This window comes from Strix aluco, chromosome 25 (assembly GCF_031877795.1).
Source record: "Strix aluco isolate bStrAlu1 chromosome 25, bStrAlu1.hap1, whole genome shotgun sequence".
NCBI classification, from domain to species: domain Eukaryota; kingdom Metazoa; phylum Chordata; class Aves; order Strigiformes; family Strigidae; genus Strix; species Strix aluco.
In genome coordinates this window covers 8,200,467-8,226,778 of record NC_133955.1, presented here as the reverse complement: position 1 = coordinate 8,226,778, position 26,312 = coordinate 8,200,467, and the positions used below count along the sequence as shown (strand labels likewise).

At 59.7% G+C, this 26,312-nt stretch overlaps 1 protein-coding gene across 2 annotated transcripts; it reads right to left on the bottom strand.

Annotated features, from left to right (window-relative positions):
- Positions 1-3,449: 3,449 nt before the first annotated feature.
- Positions 3,450-26,041, bottom strand: WNT2B (Wnt family member 2B). Of its 2 annotated transcripts, none has more exons than XM_074850024.1 (5): positions 25,917-26,041; positions 7,698-7,918; positions 5,935-6,212; positions 5,364-5,628; positions 3,450-4,526 (listed from the first exon to the last, which is right to left on the bottom strand). In XM_074850024.1, exons 1-5 carry the CDS (start codon positions 25,961-25,963, stop codon positions 4,297-4,299), a joined length of 1,041 nt encoding a protein of 346 aa, XP_074706125.1. In that variant the 5' UTR covers positions 25,964-26,041; the 3' UTR covers positions 3,450-4,296. The 2 variants fall into 2 exon arrangements, with proteins under 2 accessions (XP_074706125.1, XP_074706124.1); XM_074850023.1 differs by lacking the exon at positions 25,917-26,041 and adding an exon at positions 20,835-21,115.
- Positions 26,042-26,312: the final 271 nt, after the last annotated feature.

Sequence of the window (26,312 nt, the reverse complement as noted above, 5' to 3'; positions counted from 1 at the left end):
GGCTGGATAACACACCCACACTTAGCGCATCAGTAAGGGTGCACCCATGAAGATGAGTGTGTTTCTCCATTGGGGATCTTCTTGCTTTGGTTATTTCTGGCCAAGGACATTTTCCTTTTACTCTGGATGTGTTGAATTGTGCAATCATACCATGGCCTCATCAGCTCGGACCCTTCTCTTAAGAAACTCTTGATTTCTTTTCTCCTTTGGCTGTAGGCTATTGTCAGTTATAAAGCAGTGTGACACAGTGTGTGACTACTGCATTCTCCTGCATTGACTCATCAGCTGAGATTCCAGAGCTGTAACCCCCTGCTGCTGAGCTGGAGCAGCCCTCCATGGCTGGACTGCAGGAATAAGGGACGCGAAAGCTCCCACACCATCACGGCAGGTTACGCAGATGTCAGAATGCCCCAATAAACCCGTCCCCGAGAGCTGGGCCTGGTCCAGTGGGTGACCCCCAGGCCCATGGCAGCGATGGGGGGGGTTAGGCCCAGGGCGTGGCTGAGCAGTGTATTCACTCTGCGTTGCCAGGGCTCAAAAACTTTTCTCAGTCTTTTCGCTGCATCCATCCAGGAGAATGGTGGTGTCACCTGGGCTAAGGCTGCGCTCACTCGCACGTAGTTTAATAGAGAAAATACCCTGAATTGATGTGGATCCCGTGTTTCCAATGCCTTCCTCCTCCTGTGTGTCCTGCCCGGCTTCTTCAGAAAAGCTCACTGAGCGATTAATTGTGCTCCTTGTCCTTGAGTTCAGACATGCGTTTGACTGGAGGATAATTGGATGATCTTGCTTGAAAGGCTCCCCTGCATGTTTTGGGCAGATTACTTAAGAGGGGCTTGTGAGAGGAACTGAGTGTTCCCTGATGAGACTGCAGCCTTCAGAAACATTTATAGATGGAAAACATCTGCTTGCTGAGGATGAGTGTGCTGAAGGGGAGCTTCGGGAGGGCTCATCTGCAGGAAGAGATGGACCAGCCTGACCTTCCTTCAGCCCGCAATGGGACGTCTTCTTGCACAAGCACTGGGCGTTAGCTCCAGCTAACCAGCCTATTCCTGATCCCAGGCATTGGGCTTTTGCTAATTGCTTGTTAGTAAACAAGAAGCAAGTGTAGCCTTGCACAGCCCTTTGCAGAAGGAACGCTCACCTCTTCCGTCGGGCAGACTCGAGCCCCTCGGGCTGTCTCCACCACTGCTCCTCCGGGTGCTTCTCTAATGCTGGGACCTGCTTCCAAGGGGTTTTACTCCTCTGATTTCCTGCCGTGCTGTGTCGGGAAGGGCTGGGCAGGGAGCCCCACCGTGGGGGGGGATGCAGCAGGGCTGTCTGGGGCTGCCTTCTCCACTGTGGTTATTCTACAAAGTGCTGAAGGCATCCAGCGTCAGTGCTCGGTGCTGATATGGGAAGGGGGCAGCCAATAAACCCAAGACAACCTGTCCTCGGGAGTTTTCTCCTTTGGTTTAAAATGTTGAACGTCAGCATTCAAAGGGAAGACCTGTTTGGCAGCAGCCATTGATTAAGGTGTCATTCGTCGGGTGGGCCCACAGATCTGCTGAGGAGCAGTGTTTCTGCTGGAAGACGCCTCCCTGGGGCCCTCTGGAGAGGAAGAAATGTTTATTGACGGCTGACCCCGGGTCCCCGACACTGAGTCCCTCCCAGCCCAGGGACCGTGTCCTGCTCTGGGAGGGAGGCTTGGATTGATTGCCCAGGGGGCAGCATTTTTTTAAAGTCTGTCGTAAATTGATGGTAGGTGGAGCAGTAATGAAGATAAATGAGGGAGCTCTTCCCGGTAGATTAGCCTGCGTGCTGACGGATGCTGTGCTACGGGCGGGCTTGAAATGCCTTTGGCCTGGCTCAGGCCTCCCGCTCACCTGCCAGCATTCCTCGGCACAGCCCAGACGGAGCAAATCTTCAGGGAAATTGCCTCTCCTTGAAATTCAGAGGGCTCTGAAGGGCGTGGGCTGAGAGCCAGGAGCCTCCCAGGTAACCACCAGCTTGAGCACAAGTTCTGCAAGAGCAGAGAGGGCGAAAGGTGCTGCTCGGCGTGATGCAAAGGGAGATGGGCTTAATTCTATAAGAAATGGGTTAGGCAGCGGGGAGGTGGGATTCCTGTAACTGTTTTAAGAGCTCTGTTAAAACGTCACCTTTTTGCTAGTCCTGGGCTCCGCAGCAGCTCTGCTGAGGAGCCTTTTTCTGTGTGAGCAATCTCGGTGGTCTGGCAAGGTGCTCTGATCTGGCCCACGGCAGACTCTTTAAATTCTTTGAGGAGTTCCCATCAAAGCAGTTTTCAAAGTGATTTTCTCTCACCACTTTAACTAGTATTTCCTAGGGCCATTGGGTAAAATCCCTGCTCAGAGATCTCCATGCAGTAGCTGATGGGTGGCTTAGGACCAGAATAATCTTCTTTGCCTTAATCCCATCCTGCCACTTTGACCTTCCTCAGCCATCGCCGCTGCAGCCGGCTCAGCCCCCTCTGCCCACACACCTCGCTGCTGCCGGGGAGGACCCCGACTCCCCGGGGAGCTCTGACAGCCCCTGCAGCACCAACAACCCCGGGCAGGAGCATTTACAGGTGAATGTTAGTGCTGACTCGTCCTTTCCCATTGCTGTTATAGCTGTCATGGCAGCTTATAACTGCCATGAAAACTTGCTTTGAGTATGTGAAACATCCTTCCCTGCCCATCAGCATGATGATTGTCAACATCAGGAAAACTACCAACATTTTTCCTGGGGCGGGGAGGAGGCACAGCCTGCCCGGGGCAGCGGGCAGCCGAGCGCTGGGAGGGGAGCGTAGAGGCACCCCGTCAGCTTCAGCATAGGGTCAGGAATTGCAGTGATTGAGGTCATTGGTCCTTTACCTGGGTCAGTTTAGATTGCAGGTTCAACTGTCTGTCTTGCACGTTAAGTCTGTTTGTGTGGATTGGTACCTTTTGACCAGACTGTATAAAATACCTGTACACTAAATAAAGCATCAGTGTAATCACTGCTTGCCCACGTTGGGGGGAAAAAAGAACTGAGGAAATTTCTAGAGGCAAGAGGGGTTGATCTCTGACGTATCTACTGGCAGCTCTGCAGCTGCCTGCCCCTCCTCTCATCACCTTTGATTTTAGTTGATTAAGTTTTGGGGGTTTGGTTTGGTCTCTGTTGTTGCGTTGTGGGTTTTTTTTATGGGAAAGGTTTGGAAGCTGATCTAGCACCTCCTGCTCGACCCAGTGCCATGTCATCAGCTGTCCTGGAGGGTGCTGCTGCTTAGGAAGGGTTCCCTGGGGGCTTTGCGCCCAGATGCTGCGGCTCTGCTTTGTGGGAAACAGCCGAGAACTCCCGGGGCGGGGAGGTCTGTGCTTTAGGACCACGGGAGCTGCAGCCAAGCAGGTAGAAGAAATGCTGTGGCCTGATTCCTGCTCTGGGGGAAGCGCCCAGCGGGGTGTGTAGGAATTCAAAAAGCAAAGAACATAATTTTCTGATATAAGTTTATAATGAATTTTGACTTAAAATAATAAGCAGTATACACAACATACAAGTGAGTTTTACAGAGACGCTGTTGTATCTGTTGGCTTCAGAACCTACCAGTAAGTTCACAGACTGTGTTTGCTTTCTCTACCCTCCGTGTCCGCCAGCATCTAGGGCGGCCCTTGTCTCTGCGCAGTCACTCGGGTTTCAGTTCCGATCTACAGCTCCGCTTGTCGCCTTCACTGGGCAGACGGGGAGAAGCCTCGTGCAGAGAACTCGACTTTGATGGGGAGAAGCCTCGTGCAGAGGTTGCTCTCGCTCAGCGGGGTCAGCAGTGCAGGTCTGCTCGAGGGAAAGGCGGGATCACGGAACTGTCTCACGGATTCGCAACACCCTTCCTCTGGCCTTGCAAAACAGTAAAAGCAAGAATGCTTTCCGCAAGAGTGGATTATTCTGAACTAGTGTTTTTCGCTGGTGAAGCTTTACTGCAACATAAATTCTCCGGGGAGGTGCAGCTTTCCTCAGCCCTCGCATCCCAACGACCCGTCCTCCACGTCCGTGTCGGTTGCACCGTCCCTTTGCAAAGAGACCAACGGGCAGCGGCAGTTTCACAGTTTAAGCAAGGATCGCAGACTCCTCCTAGGAAGGGGATTAGTTTTGCTGAGCAAATAGAAGGGTCCACAGTACCTCCTGGGAAGTGTAGTCCTTTCTTTAGTGCTTTGCGGAATTAATTAAATAAAAGCCATGCAGTTGAACTACAGCTCCCAGAACGTCATGGCCCTCAGGGCACAGGGTTTTAAAAAACTGCGAGGAGGGGTGGCAGCGGGTTCTTCCCTCGGCGCTCCCCTCTCCTCAGGTCTGGTCCAACCACTCGGCCCGTTTCGGTGCTTTACAGGTGTGCACGTCCACAGCGTCCTCGCACTCCTTGCAGCGCACAGCGCAGCACCAGTGGAACTTGCACTCGCACTTGGTGACGCGCGTGACGCGCGTGGTGTCGTACCCCCGCCCGCAGCACATCACCTCGCAGCCATCTGTCCCCCGCGACATCTTGTTGCAGACGCGGCCGGCCGTGCCCAGGGAGCCTGGGGAAGGAAGCGAGAGCGGGTCAGGCTCTTCCTTCTCCATCCTGTTCGAACGCTTCCTCCGCCCCCCGCCCCGCAGGTGGGAGTGGGGGCATCTACCACCTGCAGCGGAGCCCTGCGCTAGCACTGCCTCGGCAGCGGGGCCACTGAAGGGTTTAAGCTTTAAGGGCAGTGAGCAGGGCCGGGGTGCAGCTTTGGTGACCCTCTGCATGGCCCCTTCCCCGCCCCTCTGTGCCCGGGGGGGCTGGAGCAGCGTACACCCACTGAGCTGGGCTTTGCAGCTGGCAAAGCTGGAAGTGCCCCCTCTGCTCCTAAGGGTGGCAGGAACACGCGCTGCCGCCCCTACCGAGCCCCCACAGCTACTGTGAACCCCCGACACGGGGATGCTCCAGGCTGGGAAACCACTGCAGGACTCGAGCAGCCTTCCCCGCTCTCATCCCGGCCCCGGGCTCTGCTCAGAGGAGAAGCTGGCACCTGCGGCACGAATTGGGGCTCTTTATTGCCCACGGATGGAGCTTTGCTCTGCGGAACGGCACTGAGGAAACACTGCGCTACGTTCACTACGAGAGGCCTGATGGGTTTGGATCTCTGGTGTAAAGCCTGGGGATTTTGGACAAACCCAGTGCTCTGTGCGCAGGCATGAGGTGCTGGGGGGGACCCAGTGCTCCAGCGAGCACTGACACCCGATGAGGGTCTGGGTGACCCCCCACAGCACAAGCCCTCACCAGGGACCAGGGTTTGGTGCGGGACCTGATGTCCCAAAGTGGCCCGGCCAGGGCCTCTCCCAGGAGGGGAGGAAAAGCTGCTTTTGGGCAGCGACTGCAGCTTTGGTTTTACCTGCTGACTTGTCCATCACACAGTAATCAGGTGAGTTCTCAAAATACACCAGATCCGTTTTCGTGGGCTTCCTGAAGTTCTTGTTGGCCACCGTGAAGCCAGTGCCGTCCTGGTTCATCGTCACCTGGATGGCCCCGTTGTATTTCTTCCTTAGGTAATCCCCTGTTTTTCGAAAATCTGACATTGCCAGCCAACAAGTCCTTAGTGTGCAGGAGCCGCTGACCCCGTGGCATTTGCACTCCAGCTTCAGGAAACGCTTCACAGCCTGTGGGAAGAGGGAGGGGGTGAGGACCAGCGGTGGCACCGGCGCCTGCGTCTGCTTGTCCCTGGTCCCCCCCAGCCCTCGCCTGCGCGGGACGGGGCTCCCGACGGGAGAGGTGCTGCCTATGGAGGATGTGTTCCAACCGACGCCAGCGCCAGCGGGGACACGTGCTGGGGGCAGCGGTAAGCGGGGTTACCCGGGCAGAGCGCGTGGGGGGCACCGGGCAGGACCTGCCCTCCGTGGGCACCCAGGTCCTGCTCTGCTGCCCTGGGGAGGTCGCGGGGGCTCGGCTGCGGGGGCTGCACTCACCATCCTCCCGCAGCGGTTGTTGTGCAGGTTCATCAGTGCCCGGGCGTCCTTCACTTTCTTCTCCTTGGCGTCCACGAAGGCTTTGGCGAACCGGATCCCGTAGTTGATGTTGTCGCTGCAGCCGCCCCAGTCGAACTCCCCGCGCTCGTCCTTGGAGCGGCCCCTCTTGAGCGGGTCGCAGCCACAGGCCTTCAGGTCCCCTTGGCTGCAGGCCCGCGTGATGGCGTAGACCACACCGGCTGAGGAGATGGCATAGACGAAGGCGGCCTCCCTGCTGCCTGCCGCGGGAAGAGAAACGGGGACAGGGACATCAGCGGGATGGGCCGTGCCGGGCGCCCGCAGCCCACCGAGGAGCAGGGCACCGTGCGGGGCCACCTTCGCGGCAGGGGGCCAAGTCCAGCCATCTCTGCTGGCCACCGGGTCCAGCCTCGACTTCCCGGGCACCTTTCAGACTAAGGGGAATTCCATGTTGAGCCTCAGAGCTCAGCGCTCGGGGTGTTGGGCTGCCCTCGGGGCTGCCCACCCGTCCCCCTCGCTGACCTGCGGTGCCGAGGCTGCGGGACCGGCCAGCACCTTCGGCCGGGGCCACCTCCCCCCCGGGGTGATGCTGAGCGCGGGAGCTGGCGCCAGCTCCGGCCGGGCTCGGCTCTCCCTGCGTGGCACAGCTTGCCGCCCGCTATTTTATGTCTCTGGTTCGAGTTCGCAGCTGTTTTTATAATGCTGTAAAAGAAGCTGCAAATCAAAACCATGTTCGTCTTCATTGTGAGAGCCTTTGAAAGCAACTTCAAAGGCAGCAGAGCTCTCTTTGGGCCTCGCAGGATGGGGCTGTGGCGAGGAGCTTTCATCATTCCTCAGCCTTTGCCAGGAGAGGATGCAGGCAGGAGTAAAGGTACCACTGCGGGGATGGAGAGGCTGGGACCGGGCAGGCTGTGTCCCAGTGCTTACAGCCCCTTTCCCTCCAGCCAGCTCCTCTCTGGGGGTCTGGTTCGCAGGCTCTGCCGCTCGCCCGCCCCGCCGGGCAGCTACCCCCTCCCCCCGCCAGCTGGGAGCGAGCCCCCCACTCCCCGGCTCCCTTGGCGGGCGCTCACGTGTCCTCCATATGAGCTGCTCCTGGCGAGGGGAAAGGCTCTTCCCAGCCGCCTTTGATTTGGAGGCCATGTGGGCACATCACGGGGCGCAGCAGCATCTGTCCCGGGGCTCACGCCGGCTCCCGGGGTCCGCTGGAGCCCACGATGCTGCTCCCGCTCCGGAGCCGCCCCTGTCCCCGTCCCCGTCGCACCTTTCCTCTTCGCCCTGTGGGCACGTCCCTGCCTGTGTCGCTCCCTCCGGGCAGGGCTGGCTCTGCCCCGTCGCCGTGGTCCTCCTCTGCCCCGGAGCCCGAAGCGAGGACTGGAGCCGCGGCTCTGCCTTGTCTCCCTTTGCCATGCAAGGGAACAGCCCGTTCCCACGTGAACTGCTGAGTCCTGGCCAACCCTGCTCTCCAAATATTTATATATCCCATTACTGTTTACATATGAGCCTGTTCTCTGGAGGTGTCTCCTCCTTCCCTCTTCTCCCCCCAGTGCTCCCCCTGCTCCATCTCATCTGGTGCAGCTATTCCGAACGCAGCGCTCTGCTCCCATTACTGCTTGATTAATTTACAGGGAAAAGCAAAGTCCTCCTAAGGGAGTAATCCAAGCCCCCGGGCACGGCAGCCCAGCGAGAGGAGAGCCTCCCAGGGAGCCAAGGCACGCGGCAGTGGAAGGGGACAGGGCAGAACCTACTTCGCAGCATGACCCGGCCGAAGACGGTGTGGTCGCGGTCCAGGGTGCTGCAGTTCCAGCGGTGGTGCCGGAACTGGTGCTGGCACTCCCGGATCCACTCCTTGGCTCCCTCCCCGACCGACTGCATGATGTCAGGGTACCTCTGGCACAGCTGCCGCTGCTTGTTCACCAGCCCGGGGATGTTATCGCAGATCACCCTCGCGCCCAGTGCCCCGATGTACCTACGAGAGAGAACGGTGCCATGTTACCAGGCTGCCCGCAGAGGGGGAAGGTGCCAGGCTGTGGCTCCCCGGGCCCTCACCCTGCTCAGGGGGTCTTATATTGAAGCCCACCTTGCCCTCTTTTCTTTCTAGCTGTGCCACAGCTGCTCCGGGCTCTGCCGAGGGCATCCCGTGTGCCCTCCTTGCAGCATCCCCTCGGCGTGGCCCGTGCTGCCCGGCCGTGAGGCCAGACCTGCCCCGTGCTGTGGTTCAGACAGGAGGGCGCGGGGCCAGGGCACTGCTGAGCCATCACAGCCGCTGGGCTTTGGTCTTTGTGTTTAACAAAATAACCCCGGGCCGCACCAGCCCGGGGCGGGAGCAGCTCTGCTCTCTGCCTGCTTCACTGCAGCAGGAGCGGGGGCCCCGTGGAGCCCGTCGCCCCTGGGACCCACCTGCTGTGGGTGCTGCAAGTCCTGGGGCCCGCGGCCCTCAGGGCCTGAGCTCTCCGCGAGCTCCTGGGGCGGCAGTGGAGGAACTCGCTGATGTGCAAAACCCCCCTCCCACCCTCTCCCCTGCACCCCAGCCCTGCTCCGCAGCCCAGCCCTGCTGAGCACAGCAGGATGGAGCCCAGCTGAGCCCAGCGCAGGCTCTGCAGTGTCTCCTGCCTGCCTGCGGGCTGGGGCACACTGGGAACAACGGTCGATGCTCAGGTCGGGGAGAAAGCGAAGAAGGTTTCGCCTCTTGCTGCCGCAGTCCTCGTTCACACTGTTATCCCCCAGCTACCTGCTCCTCTCTGCTGGTGAACACGTATGATCATGCCCTGGAGCTGGGTAACAGGGAGAACTACGCTGTGTCTCCTGTCCTGCCTGTACCCTGCCTGCATCCCGGCATCCCTGTCCTCTCCCCGCGGTGGTGGGGAGAGGGTGGGAGCTCGGAGCAGAAAGCCGACGCGCAAACAACAGTCTGGTAGAGCCTGGCTGAGCCCCGCGGGCAGCTTTCCACGGCCACGGGGGAAGGACCCCGCGCTCTGCCCCGCAGCCTCACACCAGCCCGGACAACGGCGGCAACGGGGAATTTTCCATCGTGGTCAGGCCCTGCCCACAGCACCCGCTCGCCCCGGACAGGCAGCAGCTGCTCGTGCCGGAGGATGATGTTCGCCACAGAGCGCGGAGCCGTGATTCTGGCTGGAAGGGATGAGGTTTGGGTGGGATTCAGATTTTTCAACCCCACAGATTGGAAGTGAGAACCTTCCTTTAATAGTAAGAAGAAGCAATAAGCTTGGGCAATATTTCATTGTCTTTCTCTGGCCATGTTCTATCACTTCTATCAGCCCCAGAGAGAGCTCGCAGGCTCAGGAAAGCCCTGCGAGCACAGAAAGCAATGGGATCTGTTCCCTCTTTTAAAATATTTTGTTTAAATGCTGGCAGAAGCACAAGGTCATCTCAGGCTGGAGCTGAGGATAATAAACCCGGCTCCCCATGGCTTTGCAAGCCCCAGCTCTGAGGGCCAGCGAGCATTATTTTTGCAGGCTGGCTCATCAGCCTTTCATCCTGCAGCAGGGGGACAAGGGAGATGGCGGAAGCCGTTTAGGAAAGAAAAAGCCAACGGGGAGCTCATCGAGCAACGCTGACTGCGAGTGTTTAATTGCCTTGCTCATGCTGGGCCGTGAGAGCGGCCAGTTCCTCCCCACGGTGAGCAGGGCAGGGCCGAGGAGCATCGTCCAGCTGGAGGATGGCACAGGCCAGCGGTCTCGAGCGGGGCTGCCGAGATCCCGCGGGGAAGCGTGGCCAGGTGCCCTGGCCCTGAATTTGCTCTGCCCAGCCTGCCTGGTCCTGGCAAGGAGGTGGACGGCTGCCGTGTCCCTGCCTGCGCTGCCAAGAGCTGGGACGTGGCGGTGCAGCAGTAGCCAAAGCTCCCCTGCGCTGGAGGGAAAAGATGCTGGGAAAGCTGGAAAAGGGAAAATATTCTTTGATGGGCACCTGGGCAGGGACTTTGCGGGGACCCTGTCCCCCATCCGGCACTGCTGGGCCATGGCACTGGTCTGTGGGGACGGCGGTGGGCTGTGAGCAGGGCTGGCTCTGGGGAGACACGCTGGCAGAGCAGCTGCCCACGGGGAGGGCCGTCAGATAAAGCACCGACTAACACCATCCCCTGGGAGACAGATCAAGGAAAACCCTCCAGACAAGATAAACACCAGGCACTCCCTTTTTCACACTGTCAGCTAATTACTCCTCGTTAATTCTCCTGCCAAACGCCCAGATCAGAGCAAACATTATCAGCAGGAGAAAGTGGAAGGAGAGCAGGGCGAAGAGCCCCGACTGCCAAGGGAGCATCTCGCCGTGAGGGGCCCCAGACTCCCCGGGGTGGGTGGTTGCGTCTCCCTTTGCCTGTGGCTGCGGTACCTACAGGCCTCCACCAGAGTGATGCACTGGAATCCATCCCACGATGGCCGTGGCGCTGGGAAGCGGTATGGCACAAGGGGGAAAACTCCTCACATGTCTTGGAAAGGCTGCGGTTATCTCGGCGAGACCGAGCTCTTCCATTTCGTGAGAAATGCTCCAGTTGGGTTCAGTTACTCTGAAATGGAGCGAGACGGGGAACATCAAAAAATTCTGCCAAGCAGGATTTTGGGAGGGAAAAAACCCAAACATTTGTTTTGGATTGATTAAAGCATCCCTTTTGATTTTATTTCTAAAAATTTATGACATTTTAAAAACATTGAAATAGGAAAGACAATGGATGTTCTGAGAGTCCCCAGCTGCCTTATCAGAACTTCATTTTTAAAAAATGAAGTTGTGCTGGAAGCAGCAAATTTCTGTGAAATGCTATACTCTTGGGGAATCTGCATTTTTACAGCAGAGAAAAACCCACAACCGAGCCCTGAGTTCAGAAAAGTCTGTGAGAAGGAACTGCTCCTGATGCTGGAGCTGCTCAGGCCTGGACCTCTGCATGGTCAGAAGGAGAGAGGCAGCAGCAGCCCGCAGCGAGGAGGGGCTGGGTGGGAGGGGGTTAATAATTAAGTGTATATGGGGATGATGATCCCCCACCCTGTCAAATGGGGTTCTGAGGTCCTCAGGTAGCTGTTGCATGGCCCCTGGTTGCCCAGCTCAGGCAGAGGGGCTGGACCCGACCCCTCCGACAGCCCTTGGCTGCACGATGCTGCGTTTTACTTCTTGCAAACCCACATGCGACCGCAGCCTTGCTGAGCCCCCCGGCTGATTGCAGCCTTGCTGAGCCCCCCAGCTGATCGCAGCCTTGCTGAGCCCCCCAGCTCATCTCAGCCTTGCTGAGCCCCCCAGCTGATCGCAGCGTTCAGCTGCAAGGAGACAGGGCGAGCTGCAGCACTAGTGCTACCCCCATGCGAGACCTCTGCCTCTGCAAGAAGCACCTTGCCCAGTAGCAGCGGCTGGAGACTTCCCGTCACCAAGGCAAGTGCTTTGCAAGCCTGGGAGGTAAAGCAGGCCAAGCTCCCCGCCAGCCTTCCTCCCCGCCAGCCGTGCTCCCTGCCAGCCTTCCTCCCCGCCAGCCTTCCTCCCTGCTGCAACCCGAGGCTGCACGGCCGCAGCCGAGGCTCTTTCTCAACCGCCCGCGAGCGCCGGCCGCTGCGACGCGTGGGGGAACAGGAGACAACTGTCACGTGTTGGCTCCCAGTTGTTCTTGTTCTAAGAGTCTGCTGACTTCGACTCTTGTAAACAAGGAGAAACCTAAATTGCTTCTAAGATAAACATGCAAATCAGAGGCAGACGCATCTATTTACTTGGCGGCGTGCACTTTGTGCTAACCCCCTTCCACGGCGTGCCTCCGTGCGGTATGTGTCCTGCTCCCGCGCTTCCCACAAGAGCTGCCCAACATCCCGAAGGACTTTCAGGCTCCTCAGGGTGCTCTCGCAGAACCGTATGGCCCCTCTCACGTCTCTGCCCCCTCTGAGCCGCTCAGAGCTTTCCTACCCATGGCTGCTCTCCTCCCTGTACGCGCAGCTCCCTGCAGGTTCGGGGGGGATCCCCACCGCTGCACGTGGGCTGCGAGCTTGTCCCAAGGGCTGGATCTCAGCACGCCTCGCTCCCTCTCCACCTCTACTGTGCTGGAATCTTTTTCTGGATCAATAAACTGTGCTTTTGGCACCGACATAGTGCACGCAGCTTCCCAGTTGCTGAGCTCTTTCAATAGGAATGACCAAAAGACTTGGGGAAAAGCTCCATACCCCAGGTGTGGCAGCGGGGAGACCAAGAGCATGGCCAGAGTCTCAGGCACTGTAGCCACAGGCAGATGGGAACTCTGGCCTGGGCCAGCCCACCCTGAACGTCCCAGCAGGAGCCTGGCCTGGTGAGCAAACCAGCCTGCGATTACGGGGGCCTGGGGGCTGCTCCGCAAAACCAACGGTCAGAGGGACCCAGACCTCCACAGACCAACGGAGGAAGATGCTGCGAAGGGGAATTCAGTTCCCCTTTCGTTATAAATAAACAGTCCCCCGCAATGCAGACCTGGGGCACCTCCAGGGTTTTTTTGGTAACTCAGAGCTGTCAGCACTAATTTTAATTGCTAAAACTCTGCTGGCTGACCCAGTGTCTGCGGGGGCAGCTCTCCAGTCCCAAAGAGGCAACGGCAGCGAAGTCCCGGCGTGATCCCGGCCCCGGCCATCCCCAGCCCTCGCGTCCCTGCGGCGTGCCCGCCTGCTTGGCGTGGGGCCGGGCTGAGCCTTGCAAGGCCACACCAGCCACTGCGGGGCTGCGGTTGCTGCGGTGCCCGGGGAAAGCTCCGCGTCTCCTCCCACTGCCAGCCCGGGGCTTGCCTCGTTGCCCAGGCGTGTTGGCGCGGGGTGCTCGGGTGACGGATCCCCGAAGAGCCGGGCCGTGCCCCTCCTGCACCAGCTTTGCGAAGGGCTGCGCCCGTGGCGCGGCCACCGCTGGGGCCCGAGGCCAGGAGAGGCTGAGCTGGGGCCACACCACTGTTCCGGACTCACTAGTAGGCATCACATGGAAAATGTCTCTTGGAAAATGAGGTTTTGAAGAAAGGAAAGCATTTTTTCATGAAAACGGGTAAAATTAAGTGGAATCGGAACTTGTTCTTGTTTGTCGCTTTTCCGTAACGCCACGGCGTTGAGAAATACGTTAGTGCGCTAATGCAGTTTCTTATTATAATACTCGACACGCTGTTGTATCTAATGCTTCATTTTACACCTTTTTATATGGCGCTGAAAAACCTATTTGAGCATTACTTGATTTCAAAAGGGAAATTTTTGCAATTGTCATTCTCAGGCAAATCTCACAAGTTTGATATTTTTGCGCTCTGCTTTAGAATTAAAACAGCTGCTGAAATGTTGGATGTCCCCACTGCGGGACATCGGGGTTGCACTGATACCATTAAAGGCACAACTTTAAATTAGATGAATACAAAATGAGCTTAACTAAAATCACTCCCATAGGGTAACCATACGCCGGGGGAAGATGTTCGTGTGAACGGCTTCGATGACGTGGTCAGGCAAGGCCCCGGCGTGGGGCAGCTCAGCCGGGCAGCCCCGGGAGCCCCCGGCCGCCCCCCAGCCCAGCAGGATGATGCAGGACAATTGTCCCCGGCCAGGGCCACCACTGCCACCTGCCCGCTGTGGCACGCGGGGAGCCGGGGCACAAGGCCTCCTCGCCATCCCGTGTCAATGCAGAGTTTGTTTGTGGCTGACAAACAATGGCAGGTGAACAGTTCCCCTTCCTGGGGCTTCTCTCTCCCCCAGGACCCAAAACACTTTGCCAACTGTCCGTAAGTCCTCGCTCGGCGGCAGAGCGGGCCGGGAACAGAAGCACAGGGGGATGCAGCGCCTGGGGGGCGGGAGGTGCTCGGGCCAGACCCAGCACCATGGACCCGTCAGCCCGATGGCTTTGAAAGCATGAAGAGATGCTCCTCCAACCTGAAGCTGGGTCTCAGCTCCGACATCCCGTCTAATGGGTTTCTAGCTGGGGAATCTGCCTCTCCTGGTACTGCCTCTCCCCCCCACGTGCAGGGTGCTCTCAGCTTCATTAAGGTGACCTGGACAGCTCAAATCCCGGACCCCCGGCTGTGCCAGCTGCTCCCAGGGTTCCCAACAGGCTCTTTTCTTACCGGCAGCTCCACACTGTGTGCAGAGCAGCTCGCAGGGGCTCTGAACTTGACCAAACCATGTTTAAAACAACAAAGAAAAACAAAAGAAAAGCGCAAGCAAGCAAAGCACCAAGGTGGTGTTCCTGGCCACGTTACTCACTCCCCTCAACTCGATATCCTCTGACAGCCCCCGACTGCCTGTCCCATGTAGCTCTCCCACCTAATATGACTCAGGCGAATGACCTCAGCACCATTTGGAAGAAATGTGGAGCTTGGGGCCCCTCCCCAGCTCCAGTCGGTGCCATCAGACGCCCGTGAGCCGAGCTGTAACTGGGGCTCGGTCCCGGCTCGGGGCGTTCCCCCTGCACTGGTTCTGCTCTAGACCTGAGTGTGCCACGTCGTGGTTAACTGCGAATGCTGCCCACTCCCAAAAACTGTCCTGCCAGGGGAGGCCTGGCACTGGTTTAGGCTCTGCCATCACTCACAGTGTTGGGCGTTTCTCTGGGTCTTTCTGCAGACCGAGTGCTGTGAAACCCCCGGAGTTCCCCTTGTCCGGGCGAGGCATAGTCCGGCCGTACCCCTCCCCACCTGCCGTGTGCCCCAGCATGGTGCCTGCGAGCACGTCTCCAGCCCTGCCCCGGCCCTGTCTCCTCGGGTGGGAGATGCTCAGCCTCTTGCGCAACCATCCCGTGACGGGGCCATGAGCTTGATTGCACAGAGCCTCGTCGCTGCTGACTTCTGCTCCGAGAGCTCTGCGGCTGAGGCTGAGATGAGAGCACGGGCTGGCTTCTTGGTGGCTGTTGGAGTCCTTCCCCTGGGAAAACTGATTCACCTCCCCGTTGCTCTTGTAACCACTTTGACAGTCCTGAAAGATCGACTTGGGAGCCAAATTATCTTGGCTTCTGTTCTCTTCCCATTCCACTGAGTCGACACGAAATCCGTATTTTGGTGGGAGGCTGAAGGCCCTAGGCAGCTGTTGGAGACACCTCGTGCAGATAGGATCAAATCCAACATCCCTGCCTCTTCGTCTGATAAAAACCGAATTCCAACGCAGCATTTCACCTCCTTGAGTTCTTTGCATACTTCCCAAGGATGCTGCACTTGCCTTCCTCTGCTCTCCCTGGCTGTGGGCAGACAATTTATAGCCAACTGCAGAGCACTTTGGGTTGCAAGGTGCTACAGACATTTGAGATATTATTTTATTATTATAAACTCTGAGTATTTCATTAAGCCCCACTGGGAACAGGGCCATCCTGGCCTGCTGGAATTGTTAACGCCTTGGAATGATTAATAGTCCTAATTTCCTCACTTAGAGCCACTGCTCTGTACGTTGAGAGTGTTAGTCTCACTTGAATAATTTTCAATATCATAATGCTGGGCCACTCCCCGTGCCATTCAAGGGACATATTTTCCATTTTCTGCACCAGGATCTCTCTGTTTCGTGTGCATCGCCCCTTCTGCAGTGGTTCCCTTTGGTTCCCTGTCGGGGTCCCCTCCCTGTGGTTCCTGCGCCCGTGGGCAGGCCGTGGGCTGCGCTTTCTGCGGGAAGGACTGAAAGGGCCGGGCAGCACCGCGGCCGCGGGGAGCTGCAGCCAAAGGAGTGCCCTGCCCCACTGTCCCCTCGGCTGGTGGCATCGAGAGGGACCGGGGAGCCCCGGGCTGCTCTGTGCTGTGGCCTAACGGCGAGGTGTGGGGCAGCAGCGAAGCCCGAGAGCTCAGGCAGCTGCGGAGCTGAGGGGGGTGAAGGTGGGAACTTATAAAAGCACCAGGACAAAAGGACTCTCTCTGGTGCCTTCTGCAGTGGTGGCCAACATCTCGCTCAGCTATTCCTTGGGGGCATTCTTGGTGATGCATGAATACGATACAAATTGCTCATCAAAAATATTCTTTATCCTTAAGTATCACATTTTCTCTCCCCAAATCTCAAAGCACTTTGCTAAGAGGAGGTAAGACAGGCTCTGCTGGTAAAGTAGGATGGATCACGAGTCTTCTCTTGCTTGTGGTGCAGCTTGTGTGCTGGCTGCGAGCTGCTCAGAGCTTCAGAGTTTTCAGGCTGCGTGTTTCCCCAGCCCAGCACGGATCTCCTCACGGCGGGCTGCAGGCACTGCTGGAATTGGTATTAGTAACAGTAAAAGCTAATGAGTTTGGAGGAGCAGAAGGATTTTCTCTCCTGCATTTCTTTGTAAGAAAGATTTCCTATAGGTGAAAGTGACCCTAATGAAAAATGAACTAAGAAACACAATTAGGATTATTATAATGGCGCAGAGCGACTGAGAGAACCCATCTGTTCAATACACCCCAACCCAGAACACCAGGGCTGCTGCAAAGGCCACAGGGTTCATTCTCCATCAGTCTGATGTTACTTTAAAACTTATTTTTCAAAGCGCGGCTGCCTGGACAGCCAGAGCTGTGGAGCGCCTCAGGATAAAGACTTCCTGGTCGCTGACCTCCTGCTTTTATTGCCACGCAAAGCGCTCTGCAACAACAAACGTACAGCCGGAGCGAACCCCCCGGAGACCCCCTGAGCCCCGCGTAGCTGCCAGACCCTCTGCGAGCGGAGCTGTGCCGGGGCTGCCGCGGGTCTGCCCTGCTGGGACCGGCATGGAGGGGAGGCAGCGGCACCCCCGCGCACCCCAAAGGGTTACACCGGCCGGCCGTGGAGCTCCTCCATGCAGCTGTCTTTCCCTTGGCCTAATTTCAAACATTCCTATTGATGCTATTTCCCCTCCCACACACCTCAGGGTGATGCCTGTTGAAATGAGCCCCCTCTCTCCGAGGTCCCATACCCAGGCAGGTTTTTTCCACCACTCTTCGTGCCCATCCGCCGCGCCTGGGCCAGGACCCAGCACCGGTGTCACGAGGGGAACGCACGGCGAACCCCGGAGAGGAGCGGCCGCGGGAGCACTGCTCCTTCCACCCTGTCCCGGAGGGAACGTCCCCTTCTCCACCTGCCATGGGGTGCTGGGGCCAAGCCCTTGGGAAGAGCTGGGCACCAGCTCCCAGGGCTGCTCTAGCGCAGGGGGTGCGACGGGCACCTCGGCTTCCTGACTGGCCCATGGCGTGTTTTCCCCTCCCGTGAGCACAGATCTGCGTCCCCGGCCCAGGGCGGCAGCTGGAGCGTGGTGGCTGCTTAACCGGGGACTAGAGCACCCTGGGAGTGCCTGCCCAGGCATCGTGCCCAGGGTGCAGTGGCCCCCCGGGAGCCCCCGAAAGCCACCGACAGCCCCCCGTGGCTGCCAGGCTCCTGCGCCTCCCTGACCCGCGCCCAAGCTCGCGCTGGTCTCCCTTCCACAGATTTGTTTTATCTCTTTGGGAGCCTGATGCCTCCCATCTGTTCCAATGCCAGATGAAATTAAATATTTGTAGTTTCCAAGGGCTGTGGTTAGCAATAAACAAGTTAGCTAACGAGGATTTGGTGCGCCGGGGGGTTGGGGGGTTCACGTGGGCTTGCAGGCAAGCGGGTATGTGTGAGGGTGGGGTGCAGGGGTGTGTGTGCATACGGCTTTGTGTACATTTTTCTTTAACCAAACCTTCAATTTAAAATGGCTTTCCACACCAGAGCAGCTAGAGGGGCTCTCAATAGCGAGTAAACTCTACTTAGTTATTTACACCAAGTTTGTTTATTGCACAGTTTATGTTTATAAGCAACGTTTGTCCAATCTTCCAAATCTTTCGGAAGGAATTTCAGAGGCCGCTTTTGGGGCCCGATGTCCTCTCGCAGCGCGCAGGGCACAGCCCTGCCCGGGGAGAGCCGAGCCGCCATCCCCGGACGACGCTGGTCGCCCAACCCGTGTGCACTCAAGTGGAAACGGGATTTAGGGATTTTCCCGTTGCATTCCTTCTTAATTTCCGTCTGTGTTTCAGCTGGTATTTTGTTGCTAAGTAACACTGCACAGTTTGGGAGCGTTTCAGCGTGGATGCTGCTCCCCGCAGCCCCGGCTGTCCCGCGGTGGCCCCGGACCCCGGCGGTGCCGCCGGCCACAACCGCACTGGCCCGCGCCCGTCCCTCGGCCCGCGCAAACCCCGGCCTCGCCGCTACGTGCTCCGAGCACATGCACACACACACATGCACTCACGGACACTTTTTCGAGTGCCAAAGTTCACCAATTCCTGGCGTTTTTGTGAGGCGGTGCAGGCCGTGCCTGACGTCACTGAAAATTAATAATTTGCAGTTGTTTAGAAGAAACATTTGGTTGATATTTCCTTTCCATGTACTGTGATCAGAACTGACACAGTTTTTTTCTATTAATTTACTTTAAAAGTTGACTCTGAAAATGAGAAGCATTTCCTCTATTTCCACAAGTTTATTGTGTGTGAATCCCTAGAAGAATTTGGCAATAATAATAAAAATAAGGAACGATGATGCACCACCAAATGTATTTACTGTAATATCAGTAGTGCTAAAGATGTGCTTGGAAACCTATGTAAATCACTGAATAACTTTTTCCCAAACCACAGCTGGCTGAAACCCTTTTCAGTAAAACACAATTTCATCTAAACATGCTATTTTATCAGAACTGACACGTCCAGCAGAACAGCGCTCGCTTCACTCAAGGCTTGTCTTAGGAATGTTCTGGTCTACAGAAGAGAAAGTACCATTGAAAATGTGAACTTTAGAGTTTAATATAGTTGGGTTCTAATTTTTTTGTTTTAAAAGTCACGTACTTAAGGTCCCTGGGACCAATTCTGCTTGCCAAAAACAAAGGGCTGGTGCCTGGCAGCGCTGGGGCTGAGGAGCCAGCCCGGCCCCGGCCACCCCAGGCTGGGCTCCGGCCCCGGGGCTGCCCCACGCTCCTTCTGCCCTCCGAGGAGAAGCTGCCAGCCAGGGAGTCGGGCTGCAAGCCGAGAACACAAACTGCTGCCGGAGCTAAATCTAGCTGCCTCCCAATAAGCCACAGCTACCGAGGACTTAAAACGTGGCTGGTTTTCCTCCCGCTGCTTGGGAAGAGACACGCGCTTGGAATTAGGGCAGACACTGCCGTGGAGTTATTGTGGGGAGAAGTGGGGCACAACAGCAAGGAAAATAGGTGTTTTTCACACTCCCCCTAAGGAAAGAATTTTCACCCTTCAGCCAGCATCCAGGCGCGTCTCCAGAACTGCCCAGCTCTGGGCAGATGATGCTGAGACTACGCGATACTTCGCTTTTCCCAGCTACTCTACCCCACGCACCCCCTCCTCAGCTCCAACCAGCCTCCCCTGCTCTTGCCTCCTCCATAATGAAGCGACATAATCCAGCTTCTCCGCTGCCCTAAGACTCTTCCTTCCTTCCTCAGCTTTTATCACAACGGCAGCATCACCCTCTGCACAGACGCCGGCCCGTCTTTGCCCGCTGTGCCATGGGGGGCAGATCTGGCAGCTGGAAGCCAGGATACCCCCCACCCGTGACTCACTTTCTCACCCAGTGGTTCCAGCTCCCCGAGGGCGGCTCGGGCTGCAGAAGATCTCTCGGGGCACGGCCGGGATGGGCACTGCTGCTGCAGCCCCCGACACCTTTGTTCCCGGCTGCAGCCCCCTGCCCCAGCAGCACATCCCCCGGGCTCCCCACTCCTTCCCAGCCCCCCAGCTTTCCCGTTCACCTTCCCTACCCCAGAATCGCTCTCCCGGGGGTGCCAGCCTGGCCACAACTGCCACACGCCCCGACGTGCTCCCGAACCCTCGGAATACTCGTGTTATCGGTGTGACTGCCGAGTGCTCCCGGGCCCTCGCAACACGCTCCACGGCAGCTGAGGGATTCCAGAAACCACCGTTCCCTTTCGGCGGCAGATGGGTTGAATTTGATTAAGTTCTGCTTCACCCACTGCAATGTGCTAATGATGATGAGATCAGCATGGAAAACGGTGTTTTCCACAAGATTAGAGAGGACTTTTATAGGGTGGGGGACACGGAGAAGTTTTTTGCAGCAAAGGGGTTTTTTTCCTCCAGTGTTACTGAGCTACTGAAGCAGCACGGGGTCCTCGGAAAACTTCACAGTCCTTGTTTTCCTAATTACTCTCATTCTGCGTACACGAATTTTCATTGTTACAGGCAGCGGGGCAGGAGGAGATTCATTTCTAGAAGGCTGGTACTGCCTATGGCATCACTTCTACCTGTTACCGAGCCTCATCTCCTCGGAATGCGGGATCGCAGCAGCCTCCGAGCTGACGCGGGGCGATGCTGCAGCCCGTGGGGCTCGGGGAGCTCCGCCGTGACCCCCGGGCCGCGGAGGGCGGGTCAGGGAGCTGGGAGCTGCCGCCGCTTCCCTGCTCTGATCCGCACCGAGGGGCTAATCCTGCTCCCCGCCGCTGCCGGGGCTTGGATGGCTTGGGGGAAGGGGGGGCACGGCGTTGCGGGGCTCGGCTCCCCGGCGGGGATGCGGCGGGAGCCGGGGGGGGGCCCGCGGCAGGTCCAGTCCCCTGGGGAAAACGGGCGGCGACGGTGCTTTGGGGTGCCCGGGGAGAGCCCCGGCCCCACGGCAGGTCGGGGCGAAGGCGCTGCGTCCCCCCCCCCGGGGCCGCCGGGGCCGCGCAGGTGGAGCCGGGGGTGTAGGAGGGTGGGGGGAGCCCCGAGCCCGTCCTGCCGCGGGGCTCCCATCCGGGACCCGCGATGAGCCGGGGGAACCGGGGACCCCGCGCAGCCCCCGCCGGTCCCCGCCGGCTCCCGCTGCCCCGCGCGGGGCTCCCGCGGCTGCACGTCGGGCGCTGCGCTCCGTCTCCGGCCCGGCGGGACTCGCTGCGCTCCCGCCGGCGCTGCCCCGGTCCCCGGCCCGGCGTCCCCATCCCCGTCCCCGTCCCCGTCCCCGTCCCCGTCCCCGTCCCGCGGCCGCGCCCCGCGCAGCTCCCGCCGGCGGCGGCCCGGGGACCGTCGGGGCGGCCCCGCCGCGGGGACTCACCACCACGAGGAGTCGGCGCGGGGCGTCAGGGCGAGCAGGAGGAGGACGAGGGGCAAGCAAAGGCGGGGGGCCGCGCCCGCCGTCCGAGGGAAGGCTCCGCACTCCGCACGCCCGGGGGCCAAGGCAATCCCAGGAGACGCTTCCAGGCGGTTTGGGCTGAGCATATCTCTCCGGGGCGGGGTCCAGACGCAGAAATGACCGGGGAGGGGGGTCCTGCCCGCGCTCCCCTCGGGGGCACTGCCCGTCACGGCCCCGCGGCGCGGCTGCCGGCTCCGCGCTGCTGAGCGAGCCCCGGCTGGGCCCCCGCTCCCAGGCACATGCTGCTGCGCGGGGGGCGGCGGGGCCGGGCCGGGCCGGGCGGGGCGGGGGGGGGGGGCGCCGGGGGCCGCTCCCCGCGGGGTCCCGGGCCGGGGCGCTCAGCGGGGCCGGCGCCCCCCGAGCAGCGCGGGGCGGGCGGCGGGGCCGGGCCGGGCCATCTCGGTCCTTGCGCGGAGGGCGAGGCCGCTCTGGGGATGGGAGCGCGGGGGCCGCGGCCAAATATTGACGGCGCCCGCCGTGCTCCGGGCTCTCATTGGGCAGAGTCAGAGGCGCGGAGCCGCCGCTCCAGGCCGGACCGACCCCCCCCACCCCCCCAAGGGCACGTCGGACAGCCCCCTCCGGGCTCCTGCCCCCCGCCGCCGCCGCGCACCGGGGCCGCTCCCACCGGCCGCACCCGCGGAGGACGCGGCGCGGAGCCGCCGGCCGCGGCCGCCCCGTCGGGTTCCGCCCCGGCGCAGGGGCGCAGCGGGATGCGCGGGGCCGCCGCCGGCTCCTCCCGCGCTCGCCCCCGCCGGGTGTCACAGCGGGGCGCGGAACCGCCTCCTGCGCGGGGCTGCGCGGGGCTGCGCGCTCCGTCGGGGAGCGGGGGGCACCGGCCGCGCTGTGCGCACCCGCCTCCGCCACCTTCCGCGGGACCCTCCGCTTCTGCGGGCGGGTGTCGGGGACGGTGCAGACCCCGCGGGGGCGTCCGGGGGGACGGGGGGCGAGGGGCGGGAGGCAGAGCCGCTGTTTTAGGACACGCGTCCCTGGGGCCGTGCTGTCCCCAGCCAGGGCCACCGCCTCCCTCCGCTGGGCCAGTCGCAGCCCTTCGTGCCAGTTTGGCGAGAGGCGGCCGGCCCCTGCCACACCTCCACCGCCTGCGACTGTGGCACTGGGCGAGCGGGTGGACAGGCAGCCCCTGGCCCTGCGCTCCCCTCCGTCCCTCCCTCCTCTCCCTCCCTTCCTTCCCTTCCCTTCTCCCTTCCCTTCCTCCCTTCCTCCCTTCCTCTCCTCCCTCCTCTCTATCCTCTCCTTCCTCCTTCCTTCCTTCCTCCTTCTTCTATCCTTCCTTCTCTTCCTTCTCCTTCCTTCCTCCTTCCTTCCTTCCTTCCTTCCTTCCTTCCTTCCTTCCTTCCTTCCTTCCTTCCTTCCTTCCTTCCTTCCTTCCTTCCTTCCTTCCTTCCTCCCTCCCTTCCTTCCTTCCTTCTCCTTCCTTCCTTCCTTCCTTCCTTCCTTCCTTCCTTCTCCTTCCTTCCTTCCTTCCTTCCTTCCTTCCTTCCTTCCTTCCTTCCTTCCTTCCTTCCTTCCTTCCTTCCTTCCCCTTCCTTCCTTCCTTCCTTCCTTCCTTCCTTCCTTCCTTCCTTCCTTCCTTCCTTCCTTCCTTCCTTCCTTCCTTCTCCTTCTCCTTCCTTCCTTCCTTCCTTCCTTCCTTCCTTCCTTCCTTCCTTCCTTCCTTCCTTCCTTCCTTCCTTCCTTCCTTCCTTCCTTCCTTCCTTCCTTCCTTCCTTCCTTCCTTCCTTCCTTCCCCTTCCTTCCTTCCTTCCTTCCTTCCTTCCTTCCTTCCTTCCTTCCTTCCTTCCTTCCTTCCTTCCTTCCTTCCTTCCTTCCTTCCTTCCTTCCTTCCTTCCTTCCTCCCTCCCTCCCTTCCCTCCCTTCCTTCCCTTCCTTTCCTCCCTCCCTCCCTTCCTCAAACTGTTGGCTGGTACCTGCTGAAGACCAACCTTACCTAGGGGCTCCCTCTGCCCCTCCTGGCTGGTCCTTCTGTGCCGGGGAGGGCAGCGGGCACCGGGCTGCAGTGGGCAGCCTCTCTCTGCTGGCACGTCCCGGTGTGTTTCCAAATTATTTACTGGGTTTGTAAACCCCATTATCCACCAAAGCCCTTTCGCACTACGGAACCCTCAGCCGCCCCCTCCCCTCCTCCCAGCTCAGCTCATTCTGCTCTTCCCTTCCCCTTCCTGTCGCAGATCAGAGAGCGACTTTCCTGGCCCGAGAGAATCGGGGACCAGCGACTCACGCCCAGTTACAATCCAATTATCCTCGGGAAAACTGCAGCGACAGAGAGCTGGTGCGGGCAGGGTGCTGTCCTTTTGTCTGAGAGCCCAGGTGGAATATTGCGTTACAGCTCGGCCATAAAGCGGTTGCGCTGAAAAGGCCGATATTTATAGACCCATGTGGAAGGGCCGTCACAGCGGGCAGCGGGCTGGGGTCTCTGCTGTTCCCCTTTCTCTTTTCTCTGTTACTGAGTTGTTTTTGTTCAAAGAGAGGAGATGAGTTCCCCGTACCCTGCCCCGATGGGGGGAGGTGACAAAGCGCCACAGTCACCTGGGGGTGCAGCTCTCGGCTGTGACAGGCTCCAGGATGAGGGCAAGCGGCAGCGGTTGCAGGCAGCAGTGGCAGCCCTGGGAGGGGAGGGCAATGGGTGTCTGGGGGGGGGGTCCCAGCTGACTTGGGGTGTTGAAGCGGTGTGCTTGGGCCGGGTCTCACGGAGCTTTGCGCCCCACATGCTGAACTTCTCTCAACCTGGACGCTTTTCTGATGCTCCCCCCCACAAGCCCTGACCGACGGCCCACGGACTGTGCCCTGGGCTCCCTGGGGTCTGTGCCCTGGGCTCCCCGGGGTCCGGGCCTGGCTCTCCCTTGCCCGCCTGCCTCCAGCAGCGAGGGAGGCCGGGGCAGCGCTCGCTGCTCCAGCTGCAGCTCCGCCGGGCAGAGCCCCACATTTGATCTTTCATTCAAATGAGCAGCGCGCTTGGGGTGTCTGCGCACTTCGTCCACATGAGCTGCGGCGGGTAAATAAACAGGGCTCTGCTTTCAAAGGCTTTCACGATTCATTAACTTCAAAGGGACCAGCTCGCTATTTTCTTAGCAGGTCTCTCCCTCTGGAGACTCGCTCCGGGTGCTGGAGGTGGCAGCTGCTCCCGCCGGGAAGCCGGGTGCAGGGCCCGGGGTCACGCCGAGGGGCAGAGGGACAGTCGGCCCTTGGTGTTGGCCCTGGGGAGGGAAGCGGGGTGGGGGAATGCCCCGGCGAGGCCGGTTTGTGCCATTCCCTGCTCCGAATTGCTGCTCTGCAGGTGGCATCCAGCCTGCTCAGGGCAGCCGGGGACGTGTACCAGAGCCCTGCAGCAGTGTCCCCATCTTTCCATGGTGGCAAAGGGTGAGGGTGCTCGGCCCTGGGAGTGGGGATGCCTCTGGCAGCCTGGGCAGGGAGGTCACGCTCTCCCTCCCAGCTGCCTCCCCCCTCCGCTGCGGCGCTGGATTCCTGCTTGGATTGTGCGGGCGCAGGGGCTGGGGCTGCGCCAGGAGCTTGCGGAGATGGCGGAGGGATTGCTGCGCCCCCGACATGCCCGTGCTGGGCACAGCTGGGGAGCTCACCTTTCATGTGGCAGCCCCAGGAATAACTCGGAGCCTTGCGTAATCGCAGCCGCCTGGAACCCGGAGGGGAAAAATCCCTGTCCTGGGATAACCCTCAGTGCCAGGCCTTCTGGCCTCATGGGAAACCTATTTTCTGAGGCAACAACGCCCCCTTATCGACTTATTTATTGGGAATTTATTTTGGGATGGATGGCGCGGCCCGACCAAGCTCCTGAACCCGTGCGAAAGGGACCAGAGAGGGGCTGTGTGCCGGCGGGGGCAGCACCACGGGCAGAGCCTCCGTCTTGCTCATCTCTCCACAGCACAGCGGCCCTGGGCACTGCGGGGGTGCGGGGCTGGACGTCGGCACTGCCCGGCACAGCGAGAGCCGTGCTCGTGGCAGGGTGTCCCGCTCCACGCTGCCGGTGGAGCTGATGGCCCCGGGTCCCCGCATCCCCTGGCCTGTGCCAGGGGGGCTGGAGGCAGGGAAGGGGGTTCCTTGCTGGGGGGCAGCACTGGGGCATGACGGCCACAGAGCTGAGTGCTCGCTGCGAGCTGCCTCTGTCTGGTTCAGCAGAGGGGACGTGTGGTCAGTGCTGAGCTGCAGCCTCGGGTGCGCTGAGCCCTGACGGCTTCAGTCCTCGGTTATGAAAGGAAGGTCTTTTATCCCCCAAAAGAATGACAGCTCCCAAGGGCCGAGCAGTCCCCGGTTAGCCCCTGGCTATCTCTCTGCGTTCTGAGATGCTAAGAATACCTTCTGGATAGCTGCAAATAACCAGAACAATGAATTGACCCTTCACAACAGCCGCCACCACCATAGAAACAGGAGCCAAACAAAGAGGCACGAGCCAGCCCTTGCAGCAGAGCGACGGCCCACGCTCTGCCCGTCTGCCCCCGGTTCCCCAGTTAATGGCTTTGTTCCTTCTCCCATGGGTTGATGAATTGCTGTGTGGACACGCAGTGCCCGGCTTTGCAGCCACATGGTGTTGGGTAACCCTTTGGCCTCCGCTGATATCTGGGCACATGCAACGTGGGGACGGCAGTCCTCCCTCCTGTGCCTCGCCGGAGGTGGGCGACTCCTGCCCGGTAAATGTGGGAGGGTGTTCAGGCAGCGGGTCCAGCTGCCAGCAGGAGTAAAGGTTGAATAGTGAAATTAAAACCTTGCCTGATGTCAGACCCAGGTTTCCACCCAGGAGGATGTGCCTGGGGAAGAGCCACTCTCCCATCGCGGGACCCATCCTGCACCACAGCATCGGCTTGGAGCTGGCCCCATCCCTCCCATCCCCGCCTGCCAGCCCGACGGGCTCCTCTTGGCCAGCGAAACGCAGCTCGGGGTGCACGAACAACCGGGTTCAGATTGATTGCTGCAAATCCAGCTGCGTTAGTCATAAAAGTCACCAAAGGCCAGAAATGGTGCAATAACACCTAAAAATACCTGCGCTGCGCCAAGCAGCCCCGGTTTCCGTCATCCTCCAGAGGCATCTGTGTATTGTGTGTGCGGCGGGGAGCGCGGGAGAGCGTGCCGGGGAGAAACCGGCCATAAATCCTGCGGCCTCCGCTCTCGGCTTCTCCCTCCCACCGACCGCGGCCGTCCTGGTGCTGTCTGGCAGGCGCAAGCCCCGGCTGTCATCGGCAGATCAGACGGGGCTGAAATTTGACAGGCCTGTGGAAAAACACGGGGTGACATCACGCAGAGACACCGGCCCACTGATTAATCTCCGAGGTCAGCGGCCGCTTTATTTATAACCAGGCAAAGGTTTGAGGTGGGTTTTTACGGATCGGGAGTGGCGTGGGGTGCCTGTCCCATGGCCCCGGAGCAGCTGCCCTCCCC

What these genes read in the sequence shown, in the direction of transcription:
- WNT2B (XM_074850023.1), bottom strand. Translation starts at nt 20,998, where the DNA reads ATGCTCAGCCCAAACCGCCTGGAAGCGTCTCCTGGGATTGCCTTGGCC. An exon ending in CGGCCGGGTCATGCTGCGAA is followed by an intron (nt 6,213 to 7,697) that starts GTAGGTTCTGCC and finishes TTCCCGCGGCAG; the next exon opens with GCAGCAGGGAGGCCGCCTTC. An exon ending in ACAACCGCTGCGGGAGGATG is followed by an intron (nt 5,629 to 5,934) that starts GTGAGTGCAGCC and finishes CTCTTCCCACAG; the next exon opens with GCTGTGAAGCGTTTCCTGAA.